A 19560-nucleotide genomic window follows, 5' to 3' on the forward strand; every position below is an offset into this window, starting at 1 on the left:
TAAATACACATTCATGTTAATAATATATAGGAATGTTACATACACTAACTCGAGGATCCATAGTACTTAGATCTTTTCTTCTTTAACACCATGCTTCCAGATAGCAACATATGGGGTGACACCATCTTCACGGTAGTTCATCAACACCAACATTCCGTCTGGGTCCATGGACTCACCAGTAAAGAATTCCCAGTCCTTGAACGAACCGATAACCTTCTTAACGTAGACTTGAGCACCCTTTTCGAAGATAGGAATTTCATCAGGGTTAGTTTCTTGCAACTTGCTCTTGATTTCCTTCATGTAACCCTTGATGTAGGTCAAGAATGACTTCTTGTCAAAGGCGGTTTGTTGCAAACGGAAAGAGTGAACAACGTTGTTAACGGTTTCAACGCCATCGTCAACATCTTCGTCACCACCTTCAGCAGAAGGGTTAGCACCGATGTCGATGTTGTCAGCACCGACCTTAACCATAGCACAGTCAGCTTCGTAAATAACGTTGTCGACCAACTTGACGTCGTAAGCGTCAGACAACAATTCGTCACCAGAAATTATATCCTTGTAAATGATCATTATAGCAGCTAGATGAGACCCCTGAACCTTTTAAACAAGTAGAAGACGAATCTAAGGAACCAATTAACACAGTTGATGTTTCTTCCCTAGGTTTTTATATATATAAAGCGAAAATTTTTCGTTATTGCTGAAAAAGAAACGTGGGCTGGTCACGTGGAGGTGCTCGGGCAATAAAGACGCCAGATGGCAGAAGCTAGAGCCTCTGGCGTCGTTGGTGGGCTCTCAAGGGACTCTTTGAGATATTGAACGGCCTGCGAAGAGATCTTGCTAGTCATATTTGTGTTTTGCACTAGTCCTGGGGCAATTGACTTGATTGTTACACCGGAACTGGCAAGTTCATGTTGCAACGCGTTTGTATACTGCAGAACTGCGCTCTTTGTAGCTGCATAAACTGCAGTACCTGGTACGTTCGGAGCGTTGTGCCAGCCTAGCTGGGAAGAGACGTTTATAATCGTTGGCGTAGCGGCAGGCGCAAAGCGACGGCGAGCTCGTATCATTGGACGCAGAGAGAGCTGATTCATCGAAATTAGGGAAGCCAGGTTAATGTTGAGCAAACGAGCAACCTCTGAGGCAGGGGTCGCCCATCCAAGCGAGTTCTGGGTTATACCAGCACAATTGACCAAAAGATCGTAGTAATATGTCTGTTGCGTACTCACTACAGGGCTAACATCGAATAAAGGACTTAATCTCTCATGTACTGATGTATTACCCAGAGTAGCCTCCCAGCTTGGATGCTCAGCTAGAATAGTCCATTGAGGCCATGTATTAAAGTCTATGCTTACCCCGCGTACAAATTGGGGGCTGTTGTTTATCTTGGGCTTGATATTGGCTGCGATCAGTGAATCTAGGGAATTTCTGACAGAATCGGGATTAGAGCCAATGAAAATGCACGAGAGCCCGTTGCGGAGCACCGTGCTGACCAGCTGATGCCCAATGCCTTTCGTTCCACCCGTTATGATTGCAACGGGTACCGCCATTACGGCTCTCGTGCTTAGTCACATTTAAGACTTCGAGAAAAAACTTGATAAATATACAAAGAATGTGTACTGAGAAATATGTCCCTCCCTCTACATGCAGTACTTATATACATACCTAATTACTTCTAGTTCTTCATTAATAGGATCTCCATATCACTAAGCATGATTGAGGAAAACGTTGCGAAAATGATGTTCTTACTTGCTCATATCTCTGCAACTACGTGACGGCTCTATCGACTTGAATGGTCCACTGCAATCCCCATATAATTATGGAACCAAGTCATGATATGAGTGTTGCTTCACACGCTTCTCATTAGCGACAAGACAACAGTCGTAGAAAACATTTAAATGTTTGTAAAAATAAAACGTTAGTACATGTATCCAATAATAATAATTCGGAAATTATTAAATGCAAGTCCTTTATGAATATAGGAAGTCGACCGATAACAAGAATAAAGGTAACATTGGCATTCATCTCATAACAGTCCTCAGTAGAAGCCTCTGGAAGTTTGGGAGGTGTAGTCGTAACCAGAATAACCGTAAGGCATACCTTGTTGGTTAGCTGCTGCCTGTTGTTGCAATTGGTAATATTGTTGGAATTGTGCCTGGGCAGCTGCTTGGGCCTGAGCAGCTGCAGCGTGAGACTGTTGCCCTGAAGTAGCGTTTTGCTGACCTTGTTGGGCATTAGCGGCTGATGCGGAGGAGGAGTCATCATTCTGCAAAGATTGCGATTGGTGACCTCCTTGTTGGCCTGCTTGGCCTGCTTGCTGAGGCTGGTAGTAGTTGTATGCTGCCTTTGGGACTTGGTATGGGTATTGACCTGCCATGCCGTATTGTGGTTGACCATATGGGAAAGATTGCTGGTAAAAGTAATATGGCATACCATAGCCCCCATATTGTGGTTGCTGTTGTGGTTGGACATGCGAACTAACAGGGGACTGAGCAGCTAGTTCACCAGCTTGGCCGTAACCTGGAGGAATACCGTATTGCTGCTGCTGTTGTTGTTGCTGTTGTTGCTGGGATTGAGAGGAAGTTTGCTGGTTAGTCTGACCATTTTGAGCCTGCTGGCCTTGTTGAGGAGCAGCCCCAAACTGTTGCTGGTTGTATACTGGGTAACCGGATTGGGAGTCAAACATACCTGGGTAGGTGTAGCCTGGGAATTGGTGGTTCATGTAATACTGTTGAGCTTGAGCAGCTTGAGCAGCTTGAGCTTGAGCTTGTTGTGGTACCTGCTGCGTGTATTGATCTTGGTAGTAACCATGTTGTGGGGCTTGCTGTTGTGACTGTTGAGCAGCAGGTTGTTGAGATACCTGTTCCTTTTCTTGAGAGCCAAAAGAAACCTGTTGTGGGGCTTGGTGGCTAGCTTCAGCTGGCAACGAGACAGGTGCAGTTGCAGCTACAGAGGCATTAACATGTTTGTCCTTAGCTGCAGGCTCAGAAGTGTTGACAGAAGTTGTAGAAGATACATTAGTTTCCTTTGTAGTAATTACTGGTGATGTGTTGAAGGCTTCATCCGCAGCGTTATGTCTGGAGGATTCTCCCTTGTTGGCAGGTTCTTCCCTAACCTCCTGGGATGTATAGTTATTCTCTTCAACATTTATAGCAGATTCAGAAACCTCAGCATTAGAATCTTCCACGGCAATCTGGTTGATAGCCTTCTTCAACTTTTTAACATCATCTAATGGGTCCTGCTTCTTTGCGCCGACTTCAGCATGCTTTGGTGGCTTAGATGCTATGGCGGCCCATGTCATTTTCTTCGGCTTCTGCTCTGAATTATCTAGCTGTTGTTGCGGTTGTTGATGTGATGTCGTTACAGAAGCAGCGGCCAATACTTGATCGTCGGCGGGTTTGTCCAGCTGTGAACCGCCTTTTAGAGCTTCCTCAGGTGTCTCAGATGATTCTTCCACAGAATTTTCCTCATTAGGCTGAACCTTCTGTTCTTCCTTCTTTGATAACATAGCTGCCCATGAGGTGCTCGAAGCTGCAGTTTTGGAAGGTTGTGTCGCCGGCTTGAAATTTTCCTTAGGAACCTTACTCTTCTTCTGATGTTGATGCTTAGATGATCGTTGATTGTTATTGAACTTACTGCTCTGTCTCGAAAATGACTTAGCGCTGCTGTTCGTATGACTGGCAAGATGATGTGCTCTCTGCTGTTGTACCTGAGGCTGTGAGGACTGACTAAAAGTTGTACTAGACGCAGGCGTCGCATTTATTTGTTCTCCTTCCGTAGTCGTACTAAAGTGTTGTGCCAGTGTTTGTTCCTTATGTTGTTGTCTGTCCTTCTTGGACGGTTTCTTTACCTCATCCCACTTTGTTACAGCGCCAGTTGCAATCTTGTCTATAATTGTTTCCAGATCCTCAAACTCATTCACTAAATCAATTAAGTCATCATTAGTCCAGTCTGGGAACAACTCCGTCAGAGTATCTAGCTTGAATTTGGTCTCCGAATCCACGTGAGACTTCTTGGATTTATTATTCCTCTTATACTGCTGTGACATTATAATTGATTTATGACAAACGAACAAGTATAGCGGAGTAATTAAGCCGTCTTGTTACTTGTTCTATTCCGAAATTCGATTTCGATATAACACAGAGAAACCCTATTAATCTAGAGATGCGTTATTTAAGTTTGATTGTACGCTGAGATAACAAATCTGAATTATTGAGAAAGTAGACTTAGTAGATTCCTGCGAATTGAACTAATATGAGTCTCGATAAGTCCGACCTAATCTCAAACTGTCTTCTTCCTTTCCTTTCAGGTTTTAATGAACGTTTCAAGTCCAATGAAAGTTTATAGTCTAACTATTAGAAGATATTCCTGGTGGCAAAAATTTTCACCTAGAACAGATTTTTTCGAAGTTCCGATACATCATAATCGACGGAAGGGGGTACCCGGTCTAAACTAACATCATATTCAACTTAACAGATGACTAGTGGTACTATATGTTGTGTTAGTGTACTTTTTAGTGTTTGGATGTGGTATTAGATGCGTTGTTTTATATATGATTATGTACATGGGGATAACTTTTATAGGTTTTCAGAACGGTAATCACTTTTCCGAAGTATTACCCTCTTTCTCGAACGGAGCCTCTTTGCGGGCCTCCTCAAGCGCAGGCTTAATACCCTGTTTTATGAGATGTTTATCGACACACTCCATGTATGTATACCACTGCTCTGCGCATTCATTTTCCCTGGACTGGCCTTTGAGGAATTTTTCACTGTACCAATGATTGAAACACTTGTCATACTCTTCTTTCAGAGGAGTGCACTCTGGGGCAAAACTTGCGGACATGATATTACCCATCTATAATACAACTTAGACTGCAGTATGTGACGAACGCGCAGTGTTTGGCGGAGATAATTAGTACGCAGTTAATATGAACATTTTTTAGGCGGTTGCTTTGTCGTAAAAAGTGATATGAGTGGCTTAGGTTCCCTCTTCAGTTTGGAAGCGGATGACGGTTCTGGTCGGCGGTTGGACCTCCTTGGTGGACTCATCTTGCCTCCCTGATACATTGTCCGCGTGTGCATCGCGATTGGGCGAGCTGCCGGCGAGGCGTGGGAAGGTTCGCTCCATCGTCGGCGACCGGGAGACAAACGAGGACGATGACGACCCGTACCGCTGCTGCAGCATTAAGGATAGCTTGCGGCGCTTCTGCTGTCGCTGTAGGGTGCTATTATCGTCCTGGTCTTCTGCACACGTGACCTTGTCGGACACCGCGTCGACCTCGTCCTCATCGCTGGACAGCGGGATGGCGAGCACCTGCCCGGTCGTAGTCACGTCTACGTTTTCCTTAACCCGCGCCACTGCAGCTGCCAGCGCTTCGTCCGCGGGAAATATCGACTCTGTAGCCCCTGGCTGACCGTCACCAGCCTTCCCCTCTTCCTCCTCCAACGCGCCCTCCTTCAACAGCTGCACATCCGCACTCTTCTGGAACATCTCTTTAAGCCAGCTACACGAACTCAGTGTATCTTCACATACCGCTCCGTACCGTGTAACATGTGGAATGATCTCCTTAGTAATTTTGTTAAAACAGCAACTCAGGTTGGAATCGATCTTCTGCAATTGAAGCGTAATTTCTTGGTCTAATTGCTCCATAGTGGGTTCCCCAGCCTCTATAGTGTCTGTTCCGGAGTTCCCTGGCATTTTATGGTTCTTAACGTCCGTTTCAACCCCTTCCCCTTCATGTATTTATGATCCTACCGATCGAACCTTGTAACTGAAGCCGTTTCGGGCGAAAAAACAGATCACCTGACCTTTCAGCACGTGAACATCACATGCAAGCTAAAAAGCAACATCTTGGCCATTGTCTCCTTTAAGGGTCTACTATGTAAACCGTACGTAAAGGAGCCGGATGCGTAATACAGGTAAGACATAAAGATCAAGGTACCGAATTTCTAAAAAAATATTTAATAGGGTGGAAGAACCATATTATTAACATATGTAGGGGATAATAGAAAGTAAATTCGATTTTGCATTAGTATAGGAAAGGATAGATTGGGCTTATTGAGACTGTAAAGCTATAAATTGTTAATTAAAAAGTCCAGAAAGTAAGACTATAAGCGGTAAAATGGGCGTAGGCTATCATCCAGGAAACTATTATTTCCTGATTCCCTGGGTTCTTCTAATCCCGTGGTATGGGATGCTGATAACAATGTTATCTTGTTGGTCTATACAAGGCCATCCCATTTATTGGTTTATGCATGATGATCAATTCCCTGTATATATAAGTGATATTGGTGCAACGAACCTACAGCCGTTGTTTATAGCGTGTGTGGCATGGCAGGGCCTATGGTATTGCATAATGGTTGCTGCTGAATTTTTTCAGAGGTCGGGGCATTGGCCCTTCCAGTGGCTCGCGTATACTAGAAGAGAGCAGACGAGCTATTCTGGTAGTACAACACCGGTTGATGACATGGAGTCCCAGCGAGTGGGTTATGCAGAACTTTTAAGTAGCCGCCGGTTTTTAATGCCTCCTTACTTTACAAAACATGAGCGAAACCTGATAGGAGCAGCCTTTGGCCTGGGGTTTCTGGGGGAAGTAGCGTTGTTAATGTGTTCCATCTTTTCTACTGCCAGTTACCATGTACTGCATGTTACAATGGTTGGTTGCTTTGTGGTTTTTATGTTCTTTTCGATAAACTGCAGCGCAGTGCAGTATTTCATAATGGGACGTCATTATGCTCAGTTGCATCCGCTTGCTCCTCCGGAGGCTCTAAATGTAAAAACATCTTGGAGACGGTGGGTAGGATATTATTGGAACAAATATACCATAAGTGCAATTGCCAAGACAATTTGGCTGGTTTTTGCAGCGGTTTGGGCCCTGTGTTTTGGATTTGTTCAAAATAAGTCGGTAAGCGCGAGTTTTGAATGGATACTAGCATTTTGGATTGGAGCATATTACATCATTGTCTCCGTAGACTTTTACCTGGGTAGTAGGTATATGCATTCGAAGTACTTCCACCAGATTCAGTCATTTACTGGTTATTACAAATATGACCAGCTGGTATTGTCAGAGGCTAAGGTTCGTGTTGAGAAACATGCATGGCAAGAAGATAGAATTCCAAACCTACCTGAAGATGATGAAACTGAATATGTTGTCTGACTCTCGGTTCAATTAATAATGAATTATGTATTATATATCTGCATATGTACACGGCACGCGTCCTTCTTTAGTGCTACGGAGTGTGTTGTTGGAAATCAAACATAATGAAAGCATGACTGGTAACCTAGGAACAATACCTGATAACCAACAAATGATTCAATCATCGGGTGCACAGTATTATTGATATATTTATTATGAATATACTATTTAAAATCGGCTATCCCTATAAAACGAACAAAAATACGTAAACTAGGTATAGCGTTAATTGAGACAAAACGGTAAATGAAATAAAGATATAGAAAACAGTTGCGCTTGCAAAATATCTTTTAACCCTTTATACGAAGTAAACTGGTTCACGGTTATTAGAAAACTTCCGTGAACAGGCTTTCCTTCTTCTTCTTGGCACCTGGTTCAAGAATTTCTTGAACATCATCAATTTCCACATCATCAGTGGCGGCTCTTGCACGTTGTGAACCCCCTACGATTGGTTGATTACTCGATTGTGGCCTAAGGCTCGAACTTCCATGGACAGGATTATTATACGAAGAGGATGGTACGGCATGAGCATTACTTGCAGGCATAGTTTGCTGTGCGTTACTGGAAGAGCTAACAGGTCTTAATGTATGCTTTGAACCAGATGTGTTAACCCCTCTGGAATTCTGTAAGCGTTTCGAGCTTTTACTTGAAGGGTCTGATTTCTTTTTTGGCATAATCTTATTGATGAACTTTCCCAGAGGAGAACTCTTCTTTTGTGATCTAGAATTCGTCATATAATGTACGTTCCCTGAGTCTGACCTCATTGGCTTACCGCTAGTTCTCTGTTCTCTGTTCATTACATTACTTTCAGGCCTGGCAGACTTTGCAGATAATCCACTTGGGTTTTGTCTCTGATAAGAACTTTGTTGTTGCTGTTCGCTAGTTGTTGCACCAGAGTGTACAGCAGTTTGCTGCTGCTCGCTGATCCTTACAGTAGGCTTTGCACCGGATTGCGCAGCGGAATGTATGCCAGTATCTGCACTATCCTGCACGGTATAATTCTCCGACATAATGTCGGGAAACTTCTGTTCTGGAAGAAGCTGACCTTGACGTAGGTGAACAAGATTGTCATTGGTAACCGCCAGTACCGCCTTTTCTTGTTGCAACTTCAATTCCACCTTATCCAGCTCTGCCTTCCTTTCAGACAGTAAGGTCTCTAATTCCATTTCCTTTTCAGTAAGTGCCTTACTAGTCTGTAGAACTTGCTGCTCTGCATCCTCCACCATTGCAGAAAGAGCTGTGATTTCCTTCTCCAACTCAGCTTCTGCAGAAGTTAGTGCGAGCACCTCCTCCTGCTGCTCTTGGAGTTTGAGATTGGATTCAGCGACCTTTTGTTCCAACTCGGCGCATTCAGCCCTATCAGATTCAAGATGGTGTGAAGATATACCTAGTTCTTCCTGAGCTCTGTAGCGTTCCTGGATCAACTCTTCCTCATGGCGACGAGATTCCTCGAGCTCATCCTCGAGCGGTTCCAAAGTTTCAATGCGTTTGGCTTTCAAAGTCTCGATTTCGGAGGCCTTTGCTTGCTTTACTTCTTCCAGTTCGCGCTGTGCAGCTTCCTGCTCAGTAGCAACAATATGTTCAGTTTCTCTTGCTAATTCCTCATAAGCAGCTTGGGCTTTCTCTAATTCTGCCTGCTTCTTTCTGATGATTTGTTCCTTCTCGTAAACTAACTCATCATGTTTGCCTTCAAAAGTCTGCTCAACGTCGCTCAATTCCAGTTGATGTCTTTCATGAGCCTCCCTTTGCAGTCTCTCATCATTAGCAAGTTTTTCTTCTTGCAGTTTGCTCCATTCTGCATACTTCTGATTATAAGTCAGAGATCTTTGTCTAATGTCTGCATCAATAGCCCTCTGCTCAACAGCTCTTCTGTCGACGTCATGCAACACAGGGGATACGTACTCTTGTGCAATATGATCAACCTCATCAGCATTTATCCAAAGTCCGCCCCCTAAGTTAACCTTACCGCCAGTAAGACGCTGGCGTTCTTGGTGATGTTTTTTTGCAATTTCCACGGCAGCCCTGTTGTACTCGGTGTTTCCAAACAACTCAGTATGAGGATTATCCCTTTCAATTTCTTTCAACCGGGTTTGAGCTCTCTGCTGTGCTAAAGCAAGAACCTTTCTAGAATCGATACCCTTATAGTAATCTGACGACAAAGCATGTTGTTCTATGACATCTCTTTGGAACTCTTTCCCGGGCATATGGTCTCTGTTTGCTAGCGCTGCGCTAGAAGCAAAGTCAGCATAATGTGCTGGGTCAACATCCTTCTCCAACTGCCCATTAGTATTATCTCTGGCACCTAGACTGCCAATATGATCAGAAGTTAGAGTATAATGATTAGGCCTTGTATAATCGCCTTCCGTCTTTAACCCATAAGTATAGTTTGGTTTTTCGGGGTTCAAACGCTCGTCAAGCCTCTTCGTTGCTGCCCGCTCAGCTCCAGATAAAACTTTCGATATATCCATATTTCCTAGCCTGCCTTTTTTGCTACCCTTACGCTCTGGCTTTGAATCCTTTGGCAACAAATCAAATGAGCGAGGAACCTCCTGGTGAGCCCTAGTTGCAGCACTAGACGCACCACGGTCCATATATACCTTTTGATCCTTCCTGTTAGTCTTATTGTTTGATATAGCAGCTGTGGCGGCCGCCCCTGAACCCGACTTTGAATTGGCAAGCCCTAACCCAACACTATTAGCGGGAGTCGGATAGACACCATATTTGAGCTGAGTTCGATATAAGGCCTCCTTCGATAGGGGTTTTCCATCCGTCTGATATGCTGACCTCCTTTGACCATGATTATTGATAGCGCCGTGACCTTCTCCTGCAGAAACCACTGACATATTTTCAATTTCTTTAGGAATACTCGTTAAAGTTAGAATTAAACTTGGTTTGAACACGGTTGAAGCTATCTTGGATAAAATATCTATAGAGCACTTTTATAAAAGCAACTAACCAAAAATTCACGCCCCTTACGAAGAGCCTAACTACTTGAGGACTTCTACAAAATATTGCTATGATGAACGTCCGACCCCTTATCCCTAAAAAATTGTTCGATGCATTCTTCACTTTTTACGAACTTTGCTTATGCGATCGATGCATGAATGCCGTAAGCGATGAGCATTGATTTATTTTCGTGTTTAACCTATTTAGGAAAGTGTAAACAAAAAAGCGATACTCGAGCTGATGTATTTTGATTATTGGACTAATTGGGTAATTAACGAGATGCGAGCTAGAGCAAGTACAAATCAAAATATAGAACCTAACTACTAGACTGATGAAGCTATACTGTCATATGACTTGATTATGTCTCAGATACGGGGCCAGGAAAACAATGCCAGAGGGACAGTACAATTATCAGTTGAGCTTTTGGGATGAGCACGAAGAGGGTACACGCATACTGCTGCGGCATGTTGCGAACGGACTAGATACATGTAAAGGCTTGGTTTCGTTTTTTGAAGAGCGAGGAAAGCTCGAAAAGGATTACTCCAGAAAGCTGGGGGCCATTGCAAAGCACCTACAAAAGCATATAGAATCAAATCCGGACCATGGTTACATGCGGTCGAGCTTAGAGGAATGGCGGGCTATACATGGGAACTTGGCCGAAAGCCACTCTAAGCAGGCGGTGCAGATTCATCGAGAGAACTATGTATCGCTGAAGGAATTCTTAAGTAACTCTCAGGCGAAGTTCAAGATGATAGATGGTAGGATCAAGCAATTGAGACACGATAAGGCTCAGAAGAAACAGATGTGTGAGGAGGTACAGCAAAAGCTTGAAAAAGCCCGAGTGGAGCTACAGGAATATAAACTTAATCAACATAACCTTATAGGTGGCCGTGAAGCCGCCAACAACGAACGCCAGTTGAACAAGTGGCAATCAATTTTAGAAGGACTGGAGAGGAATTATGAGGTCCTCTCTCATGAATACAAACGTGCCAAGAGCCATTGGCTTAAAGAGTGGTACACACTAAGTATGGAATTACAGACTTTAGAGGAATCTAGAATCGAAACAATCAAACTTAAATTACAAGAATTCGCTTCCCATAACATTGAGACGTCAGTAGAAGAGCAGATTGCAATGGATAAAGTAAACAACTTGCTCGGTACCTTTACCGCCCAACAAGATATCGAATCTTTCTCATACGCGCACGGAACGGGCAGGATAAAAACAAAGTCCCTAGATACCAGCTTGGGCAGTAGTGATTTGCATTCGGCACTGGTCAATAAGCACACTGCGAACATACGAAGCCTCTCTTCGAAGTTATCTCGTGGTAAACAACATCAAATACAGCAACAACAGCAACAGCAACAGCAACAGCAACAACAAGATACCCTGGACACATCACAACCAGCTATAAGTTCTGCTAATGATCCAAGTATTGTGGCAGGTTTTGGGGAATACTATAACCCTTATGCGGATGATGCCTCTCTAGGCAACATTCCGATGTCATCCATTGATACGCACCATAAAGCAACCACTGAGATCAAATATACAGACCAAAATACTGATGATCTTGAATGGAATTTCCAAGGCAGTAGTAGCGTAAAGAAGTTTGATGTATCGCGTTCCTATCAGCAACCTCATAAGGAAATAGCCATTCGTCCCGCTCCGAAAGAGCAACTCCGAGAGTCAGACATTGCTTCGTCGGTGGATTCTATGTCTTCGATATCCAATCACACCGATTATAATGACAAAAAGATGCATAAAAGTAGTGACTCTATGTGCACTTCCATATCTTCTTATGCAAGTGCCATAAGCGAGTCACAGAGACTAGCGAAGTCATGGAACTCTTATAATAGACGTAAATCCCGTGAGTCTTTCCATCCAAATGAGAATAACAGTTATAGCAGTAAAGTTCCAAATTCAAGCCTATATTCAGAAAGTCATGAACAGCATGAACCAGGTCATAGAATGGGAGTAAATAGGCGTAGGTCTTTAGCTTTGGACCTACGTGGGGCTTTGAAGGCTTTAGAAAACGTCGAATTCGAAACTAGTACACAGGAGAGGAGTGGATTTCACGCACATGATATCTCAAACCCGCAAAGGCATTCCATGATGGAGTTCAACCGTTCGGGAGCAAGTGCTACAGAACACCAAAAATACAACAGTAAAGGCCAAAAAGTCATTGCAAATGCTAAGGCAATATACGGTTACACGGAACTAAATGACAACGATGTTCTTAACTTCAATGCTGGTGATCATTTACTACTAACGGAAAAACTAAATGCAGATTGGTACATCGGAGAAGTAGAAAACGGTAATGGCCAGCGGGGGCTAGTGCCCATTAACTATGTAAAACTGCTCTGATATTATATCACCTATTGCATCTCTGGCTCTTTTATAAGTAACTTATCTCAAATAATACCCATATTTCTATAGTAGATAATCCTGTGTTATATGAACTGTCCTCGTATTCTTCTTGCCAGCTGCATGTCCTTCCTCATGATTGTCACCCGCTTAGCATGCAGTGCTAGCAAGTTTGTATGCTCCAGCAGTCCAACCAGATACGCCTCACTGGCCTCCTGAAGCGCGAGAATTGCCATCGACTGCCACCTCAGTTGCTGGTCTTCCGCAGTAAACTGATCAGTAACTTCCTTCACAAGCCGCGCAAACGGCATTCTGGACAGCAATAGCTCTGTGGACCTTTGAAATCTTCTGATTTCCTGTAAAGCAACATCGCTTGGTTTATATCTTCTTTTCTTACTCACTATATGACGATTCCTCCGAACTGGCTCATGTACAACACCAAGAGGCTCAAAGTCACTAAAATCTCCGTCATCTACCTTATCTCGTTTTTTAATACTTGGTGCAACATAGCGAGCTTTATCTTCCTGTCTTTCTAACAATTGCCTTCTCTGTCTGTTCCTCTGTAGCAGTTGGAGTGCCCTTTGGTTAATAGACTCATTATCAAAGTTCGGTACAATTCGATTAATGTTTTGTAGTGATCTTCCAGAGTTCTCACTGCGAATACTCTGCTCCATTATAAGGCTAATAGCACCAATATTATCACTGTATATATGTTTTAACACCAAATTAAGTTATTTATTAACGTGTAACTCATCACTTAAAATGTAATATAAACAGTTAAAAACTGTAAAAAGGAAAATTGCAAACAAGTATAAAGATATTACATGAAGTGAGGTTTTTTAATATCTAGTACTACTATTAAGGCTCATCTAAAGCTATCAGCTACTTATTTAGACTAGATTTATGAAATTATTACATATCTCTATGTATTCTGCGCTAACTATGGTGATTTTGAAGTTTTCAATATTTCAAAATTATAAACCATAATAACTTTACCATAAAACACGTTAAACAATAAAAATACTGTTTTATAGTATCTAATTGAAGATGCCGCCCTTGCGCCAAGATAGCTATTTCGTATGTGAGATGATTAATTTACTTTACAGGGTGCTTTATAGTTCGAATTTTTGTACTAACATGGTTTAACAGATTGTATACCCTCGTTCTAGAACAACTCTAGTTCAATTTGGTATTGGCGAAGAGACTTTTGTTCCTCCAAAATGGGAAATACCAACTAAGATCTACAGGGGTAGTAACGGCGAATTTACTAGTAAGGAGACGAATGATGTAGTCTATCCAATTGTTAACGGTAAGATTACTGATTTAAATGCATTTCTTTACTTCTTGAAGCTACTTTATAAGTCAGTTCTCAAGCAGGTGCTCAAGGATGATGCTGAGAATTGGGATATGCTGGCTGCAAATATTCCGATGTTCATGTTAACTAATTATGCTTGGTCGCAATACGAAACTGAAGCAATTACTCAATATGTGTTTGAAAAATTGAAATTGAATAACCTCATGCTTGTGCCAGCGTCGCTTGCGACCACTTACGCGTTCGGTTATATTCAGAATTGTGTTGTTATTGATATAGGTGCTACCCATACTGATATTGTACCTATTGTTGATTATACGCCCTTGGATCATCTAGCCTACAGCGCAGACATTGGAGGAGATGCAATTAATGCAAAGCTAGCTTCGTTACTTCCAGGATGGAGCCCTGAACAGATCGAGGATTTAAAGAGATCTCCCATATTTGAAGTGCTGTCGAAAGATGCCAAGACGTTGTCTAAGTTCAATTTTGATGAAGACCCAGATGAAGGCAGTGATGAAGGAGCTCTCGATGTTGCTGCCATTGTTACATCTAATCGTGACACAAGAGAAATTTTAGAAGAAAGGGAAAGGAGCAAGAATAAAGAACAAGTGTCAAATAGTCAGCTAGAAAGAAATACCTTTGTTGATAGAACTGGGAAGGAAATTGTGGTGGAAAAACAAAGATTTCAGGGTTGCGATAATCTAATAAAGAAAATATCCACTGCTTGTGGCATGGTGCTCGCGCAAATTGGGGAGATAGCAAAATACAAATCGATATGGGAGAATGTCCTTATTACCGGTGGGGTTACCAGCATTGCCGGTTTTAAAGAAGCTCTATTAACCCAGTTATGTGAAGATCATTTAATTATGGAGCCTGACGGCGAAAGGCAGCAAAGAGAAGAGTCATTTTTGGCCAAGAATATTCAAAAACATAGAAAGAACAAGTATATGGGGATTGGTACGCCAAGTGGCTTTGTGAACACTTTAGAATATGTGCAGAGTCCAGTTGTTATAAAATCGCCTAAATTCCCAGAGTATTTTACTGAATGGAAAAAACACGGTTACAGCGAGGTCACCTTCTTAGGGGCACAAATGGTGTCTAAGCAAGTTTTTAGTCATTCGAATGACTCCTTTTACGTTACCAGAGAAAAATATGAAGAGAAGGGTCCTTCTGTAATATGGGATGTCTATTTCTGAATATTTAGATGGTCTTATCTACTGTAAATCGCAGATGTCACTCATGTTTGTATAGTAGTGTAGTAGAAAACCTGTACAAATTCTTTTGTACAATCTTATAGTTTCGATATGTATGTTAGTGTGTCATGTGTGTTCATGATGTATCTGTTACGTCCGTTGATGTGTGATCATTTGCGCAATATTATTTCATATGCAGTGTTTGTGCATCCATGTTGTCAGGATAGAAGAAATCCGGGGGATGCCCAGGAGGAAGGGTTACGGAGTGCAACGTGTGGTTCTCTGCTGAACTTACTGTATCATGTGGGCTATAATGCTCTATATCGTCCGAAGGAAAATCCTCTGAGTCTTCTGCAGATTCTTTTTCCACATAACACCACCTTTTCAGTGGTGACACCAAGATGCTAGCAACAAGGATCTGTTCTATGGGATAAATGATCAATGGGAGTAATAACTTCCCAACATTTTCGAATTGCTCGCCGTATTGTGAGGTAATTAACGATACACCGAGGGCAGCGGTTTTGGCTCCGCCACAGAAAATCATCGCAACGGTATCTCTTCTATTAAAATAAAATGGCGTTAGAAAGTGGTACCAAAACTTATAAGACTTCGCAGAAGACTCATCTGGCTTTTTTTGAAAGCACTTCTTTATTGGCCATGGACGAGCCAAACAATAGCTTATAACTAAGAAAAGAATTGCCAGTCCGAGGTTGAAGAATACCAAGAATATTATGGAAATCTTCGAAACAGCATTAAAGACCTTCTGCTCAAATATAGTTGACATCGAAGAAAAAATGATGAGCCATAGGGCAAGGGAGCTGAGTTTTTTGAAGCGAAACGTTCTGACTAACCATGCAACTCGTTTACGGAACATATTTTGAAGCACCTGGCCTACAATTAAGGGTAAAAACACAGAAAGTCCCAGCTTTTTCAGCACTTTAGCATATAATAGCTTCACCGAAGAACCATTGGCAGGATTCCCAAATTTGAAAGGCCCACTAGTCGTGTAGAGCTGCCCAAGCGCTGGTGTAATAAACGCTCCAAGCAAATTGCCGATAAATACTTGACAGATAGCCAGAAGCTCGTTCCCATCCGCATTCATTGTCATTGTCACATTCGTTGCAATTGTAGTGGGACATGTACCAGTCATGATTAACCCAACCAACATCCAGTCGTCAATGTCCTCATGCGGAGACGCTTTAATTAAACAGCATAACCCATATACAATTGCGCTAGTGACCAAGAAACTCATAAACAGCGATTCAAAATGGGCTCTCCAATTGTATATGGCGGCTATCAACTTCCTTGTGGAAATCGAGAGTCCACTTGAGAAGAAAATAAATGCAACAGCACCATACCCAATACTATATTCTGACCGAATTGTACCGCCATAGCTAGCAAAGTTGGGAAAGAACCTTCCCAGTATCATTGCAAGGCTGAACCCAAACAGTAGCCATTGCGTTCTGACGATTCTGAACACTCGGCTATCGTAAAACTTATTAAATGAAGAACGAGCTGTCATACCTGCTGCAGCTGAACTAATTTTAGATGGTAAGTTGAGAAACCTTGACAGAATTCTAATTCATCGAGCTTTAATGTGCCTTAATAATTCATAACGGAATTAACAATTTCAACCAAAGGGTAATGACCAGGAGCAAAGGGCTCGATAAACTTTGCATGTTATCTTTACGGTACTAATCATAAGTGGGTCACTCCCTTTCAGATGCCTTTGATTTTTTTATCATGTGACTATGTCCTTATTATCAAAAAATTCATCTAAACAAACATCAACCTAAGAGAACTGATAAAGTGCAAATAACTGTAAAGAATATCGGCGATTGTAGTTATTTCACCATTAAGGGCTGTGTGTAGGCTTGGGTTTACGGAATTTGTGATTTATGTTTCGCAATAGGTTTATAAAATACACAGTTTTGACATGTTCATGGATTCCTGTATACATCACGGTGACTCATCATGTTGTGTCCGTCGCAAACATCCAAGGGATGTCCATGAGACCAGTTTTAAATCCCAGAGATGATATCGGAAGTGATTGGGTGCTTCTCTGGAAATTAGGAAAAACGAATATTCGTAATTTGGATTATGGCGACATTGTGCTGTTCAAGTCGCCCACTAATCCGAAAAAAGTCTACTGCAAAAGAGTTTTAGGTAAAGAATATGATACTGTGAAGACTCGACATCCCTTCCCACGTGAGACTTGTACGATTCCAAAGTCACACCTGTGGGTCGAGGGTGATAATATGTCCCAATCGGTTGATTCCAACAACTTTGGACCGATTTCTACGGGATTGGTTATAGGAAAAGTCACTAAGGTGTTATGGCCACCAACGAGGTGGGGTGCAAAGCTTTCTAACGGAGTTAGTGCAAGTGGTGCAGTTGTAAAATAAATGTAAATAGTAAAAATTGACTCACGGTGCTCAAATGCACGTGGGGTTAGGGCACATTTAGGCTCATAGCATAGGAAAACAAAAACACTTGATTAAATATATGTAAAAAGTTGATAATGCAAATAATTGATTACTAAACCAATGCTACTTATCGTTATCCTTCAAAATGGCATCGAGCAGTTTACGGGAGACAGAATTGCCAGAATTTGTTCCTGCACCAAAGGTTGAATCGTCGCCCAATTCGAAACTATATTGGTCAGCGTGGGAATCGTCATCTGACACATCTCCTCCCATTGTGAATTCTAAATCTTCTAGCAATAAAAGGCTGCTAGATGGTACACTATCGATGCTGCTGCTCCTCGAGCTGATGCTTCCTCTGAAAGACGTTTGACGCTTATTCGGACTCCGATTGAGCAAGTCATACTGAATGCTATGGATCTTCGACGGTGGCAGCAGGCCTAAAAGATGATCACTAGGCAGCGTTTTAGCAGTAGCCTCACTGCTGCTTCTGCTGCAAGTCTGCCCCGTTGATTGTAGCACGTGCAAGGAATTTTGTCTTGCTACGATGCTCTTCGAATCTTGCCTAAACTTGGCCAATTCGACCTCATGGGACTTATGCGATTTCATACCAACATAATGGCCGTTGCATCTTTCAGGGAACATGTCGAAAAAGGTCTTAAAACCGCCCTCTAGAACCAATATATCAGGATAGTGTAGCAAAGGATAGTTATCGTGGTTGAGCATCCGATCGCAATTCCTGAGATGCGATGCCATTATGGGGCCTCTATAAGAAGAGAACTCGCAATGGAACACCAACAGCGGGGGCTTGCCTGCTTCAGATGTGCACTTGTCTTCCTTCTTGTGGATGAATTCATTCTCCAGGTCTCCTCTGCTGGAAATGTTGAGAGCGTCTTTGATGTGTCCACCTAAAAACTCGTACTCGAACCGGCAGTCAACGATATATATTTTTGGGTAGTACTGCTCATAGTGTCCGTTAATTATATCAACCAAGACATTCACCGTGATACGCGGTAGGTTGTCTCCAGCAGAGTCACACTTATAATGCGGAATATTGCTATCTTGAAGTCGGGACGAATATAAAGGTAAATTGTCCGCGGGAGGCGATATAACAGCTGGAGTCCTGTCCTCGCCGCTCCCTCTCCCGCCGTTTGGGAGGGGGCCACAGGATTTGACTTTTCTCTGGAGGCCATGAGATCCAGTCGCGGTCAAATCGACCAAAGACTCTGCAACACGAGGATGGCAATTGGCGGCCTGTATCAACCTCTGACCAGGATTCGAATTGTAGGGTCTGAAGTCTTTTTTCAACAGACTCGATCCACTCAATTGTCTTCTGGGAGGAGCATGAACTCTATGAATTGACCCGCTAGTTGAAGATCTCGGTTTAAAAGCGTAAGGCAACGACACACTGCTCCCATTATGAGCCTCTCCGATCACCAGGCCCAGTTTCTTTCCCTTCTCTATGTGATGTTCGATCGCAATCACTTTCTGTAAATCCGCACGAGCATCGTAAAGCGACCGGCTCTCGTGCTCTAAAAAGCTATTCTGGACAGGCGATCCAGGCGACTCGTCAGATCCAATAGACAAATCATACTCAATAGATTTTCGCCTCACTTCTCTGTCGACCTCGGCCATCTTGTTCCGCCCGTGTCCTTTCCCATTGTTCCCCTTTTTAAGCCGTAATAACGAATGAATATTCTTCAGAAAAGAACTAGATCCCCCGTTAAACGGATTGTCCTTATCCGGTGCAGACTTAGTACTACACATGTGGTATCTTTATCCCTCTCAAATCAAAGTTCCTCGATTAAAACCTTTCGGCGCAAAGCCCTAAATTCTATAATAAGTAGTGGAAGAAGAGACGCAAATCTTCTCCAGATACACCACTAATACCTAACAAAGACGATAACTCGCAGCTAGATTTACTACCGTATCTCAAGAATTCCCCACAATTCAATATACTTAAATCGACCGAATCAATTCCGCTTCCTCCTATATATTTATTAAAACATACTATTAATACAACTACTTAAAACTACAATAATGAATTTTCTCTTATGTAATAACGATAAAAGACTCGATACTTAATAAATGCTGAGCAGGAAATCCTCCCAAACTGCATATAGCAATCTATAAGG

At 42.5% G+C, this 19560-nt stretch overlaps 13 protein-coding genes across 13 annotated transcripts; 4 read left to right on the top strand and 9 right to left on the bottom strand.

Moving 5' to 3' along the window:
- Nucleotides 1–66: 66 nt before the first annotated feature.
- On the bottom strand, nucleotides 67–570 carry TMA19 (Tma19p; the record flags this gene model as incomplete). Its single annotated transcript, XM_018132358.1, has 1 exon — nucleotides 67–570. The coding sequence occupies one exon, from the start codon at nucleotides 568–570 to the stop codon at nucleotides 67–69; it is 504 nt and encodes a 167-aa protein (XP_017987847.1).
- A 149-nt stretch (nucleotides 571–719) lies between these two features.
- OAR1 (3-oxoacyl-[acyl-carrier-protein] reductase (NADPH)) lies at nucleotides 720–1547 on the bottom strand (the record flags this gene model as incomplete). Its single annotated transcript, XM_018132359.1, has 1 exon — nucleotides 720–1547. One exon carries the CDS (start codon nucleotides 1545–1547, stop codon nucleotides 720–722), a length of 828 nt encoding a protein of 275 aa, XP_017987848.1.
- A 488-nt stretch (nucleotides 1548–2035) lies between these two features.
- Nucleotides 2036–4045, bottom strand: DEF1 (DNA damage-responsive RNA polymerase-degradation factor DEF1; the record flags this gene model as incomplete). Its single annotated transcript, XM_018132360.1, has 1 exon — nucleotides 2036–4045. One exon carries the CDS (start codon nucleotides 4043–4045, stop codon nucleotides 2036–2038), a length of 2010 nt encoding a protein of 669 aa, XP_017987849.1.
- A 551-nt stretch (nucleotides 4046–4596) lies between these two features.
- Nucleotides 4597–4851, bottom strand: MDM35 (Mdm35p; the record flags this gene model as incomplete). The annotated part of the gene is made up of 1 exon (XM_018132361.1): nucleotides 4597–4851. One exon carries the CDS (start codon nucleotides 4849–4851, stop codon nucleotides 4597–4599), a length of 255 nt encoding a protein of 84 aa, XP_017987850.1.
- Nucleotides 4852–4974: 123 nt separating this feature from the next.
- ASK1 (Ask1p) lies at nucleotides 4975–5694 on the bottom strand (the record flags this gene model as incomplete). The annotated part of the gene is made up of 1 exon (XM_018132362.1): nucleotides 4975–5694. The coding sequence occupies one exon, from the start codon at nucleotides 5692–5694 to the stop codon at nucleotides 4975–4977; it is 720 nt and encodes a 239-aa protein (XP_017987851.1).
- Nucleotides 5695–6118: 424 nt separating this feature from the next.
- On the top strand, nucleotides 6119–7153 carry SFK1 (Sfk1p; the record flags this gene model as incomplete). Its single annotated transcript, XM_018132363.1, has 1 exon — nucleotides 6119–7153. One exon carries the CDS (start codon nucleotides 6119–6121, stop codon nucleotides 7151–7153), a length of 1035 nt encoding a protein of 344 aa, XP_017987852.1.
- A 362-nt stretch (nucleotides 7154–7515) lies between these two features.
- Nucleotides 7516–10032, bottom strand: LPX2 (Lpx2p; the record flags this gene model as incomplete). The annotated part of the gene is made up of 1 exon (XM_018132364.1): nucleotides 7516–10032. One exon carries the CDS (start codon nucleotides 10030–10032, stop codon nucleotides 7516–7518), a length of 2517 nt encoding a protein of 838 aa, XP_017987853.1.
- Nucleotides 10033–10523: 491 nt separating this feature from the next.
- HOF1 (formin-binding protein HOF1) lies at nucleotides 10524–12497 on the top strand (the record flags this gene model as incomplete). Its single annotated transcript, XM_018132365.1, has 1 exon — nucleotides 10524–12497. The coding sequence occupies one exon, from the start codon at nucleotides 10524–10526 to the stop codon at nucleotides 12495–12497; it is 1974 nt and encodes a 657-aa protein (XP_017987854.1).
- An 86-nt stretch (nucleotides 12498–12583) lies between these two features.
- On the bottom strand, nucleotides 12584–13171 carry CSE4 (centromeric DNA-binding histone H3-like protein CSE4; the record flags this gene model as incomplete). Its single annotated transcript, XM_018132366.1, has 1 exon — nucleotides 12584–13171. One exon carries the CDS (start codon nucleotides 13169–13171, stop codon nucleotides 12584–12586), a length of 588 nt encoding a protein of 195 aa, XP_017987855.1.
- A 373-nt stretch (nucleotides 13172–13544) lies between these two features.
- ARP9 (Arp9p) lies at nucleotides 13545–15005 on the top strand (the record flags this gene model as incomplete). Its single annotated transcript, XM_018132367.1, has 2 exons — nucleotides 13545–13574; nucleotides 13647–15005. The coding sequence occupies 2 exons, from the start codon at nucleotides 13545–13547 to the stop codon at nucleotides 15003–15005; spliced, it is 1389 nt and encodes a 462-aa protein (XP_017987856.1).
- Nucleotides 15006–15186: 181 nt separating this feature from the next.
- RCH1 (Rch1p) lies at nucleotides 15187–16524 on the bottom strand (the record flags this gene model as incomplete). Its single annotated transcript, XM_018132368.1, has 1 exon — nucleotides 15187–16524. One exon carries the CDS (start codon nucleotides 16522–16524, stop codon nucleotides 15187–15189), a length of 1338 nt encoding a protein of 445 aa, XP_017987857.1.
- Nucleotides 16525–16900: 376 nt separating this feature from the next.
- IMP2 (endopeptidase catalytic subunit) lies at nucleotides 16901–17407 on the top strand (the record flags this gene model as incomplete). The annotated part of the gene is made up of 1 exon (XM_018132369.1): nucleotides 16901–17407. One exon carries the CDS (start codon nucleotides 16901–16903, stop codon nucleotides 17405–17407), a length of 507 nt encoding a protein of 168 aa, XP_017987858.1.
- A 144-nt stretch (nucleotides 17408–17551) lies between these two features.
- Nucleotides 17552–19192, bottom strand: MIH1 (putative tyrosine protein phosphatase MIH1; the record flags this gene model as incomplete). Its single annotated transcript, XM_018132370.1, has 1 exon — nucleotides 17552–19192. One exon carries the CDS (start codon nucleotides 19190–19192, stop codon nucleotides 17552–17554), a length of 1641 nt encoding a protein of 546 aa, XP_017987859.1.
- Nucleotides 19193–19560: the final 368 nt, after the last annotated feature.

The sequence above is a fragment of the Eremothecium sinecaudum genome, chromosome IV (assembly GCF_001548555.1).
Source record: "Eremothecium sinecaudum strain ATCC 58844 chromosome IV, complete sequence".
Taxonomy (NCBI): Eukaryota; Fungi; Ascomycota; class Saccharomycetes; order Saccharomycetales; family Saccharomycetaceae; genus Eremothecium; species Eremothecium sinecaudum.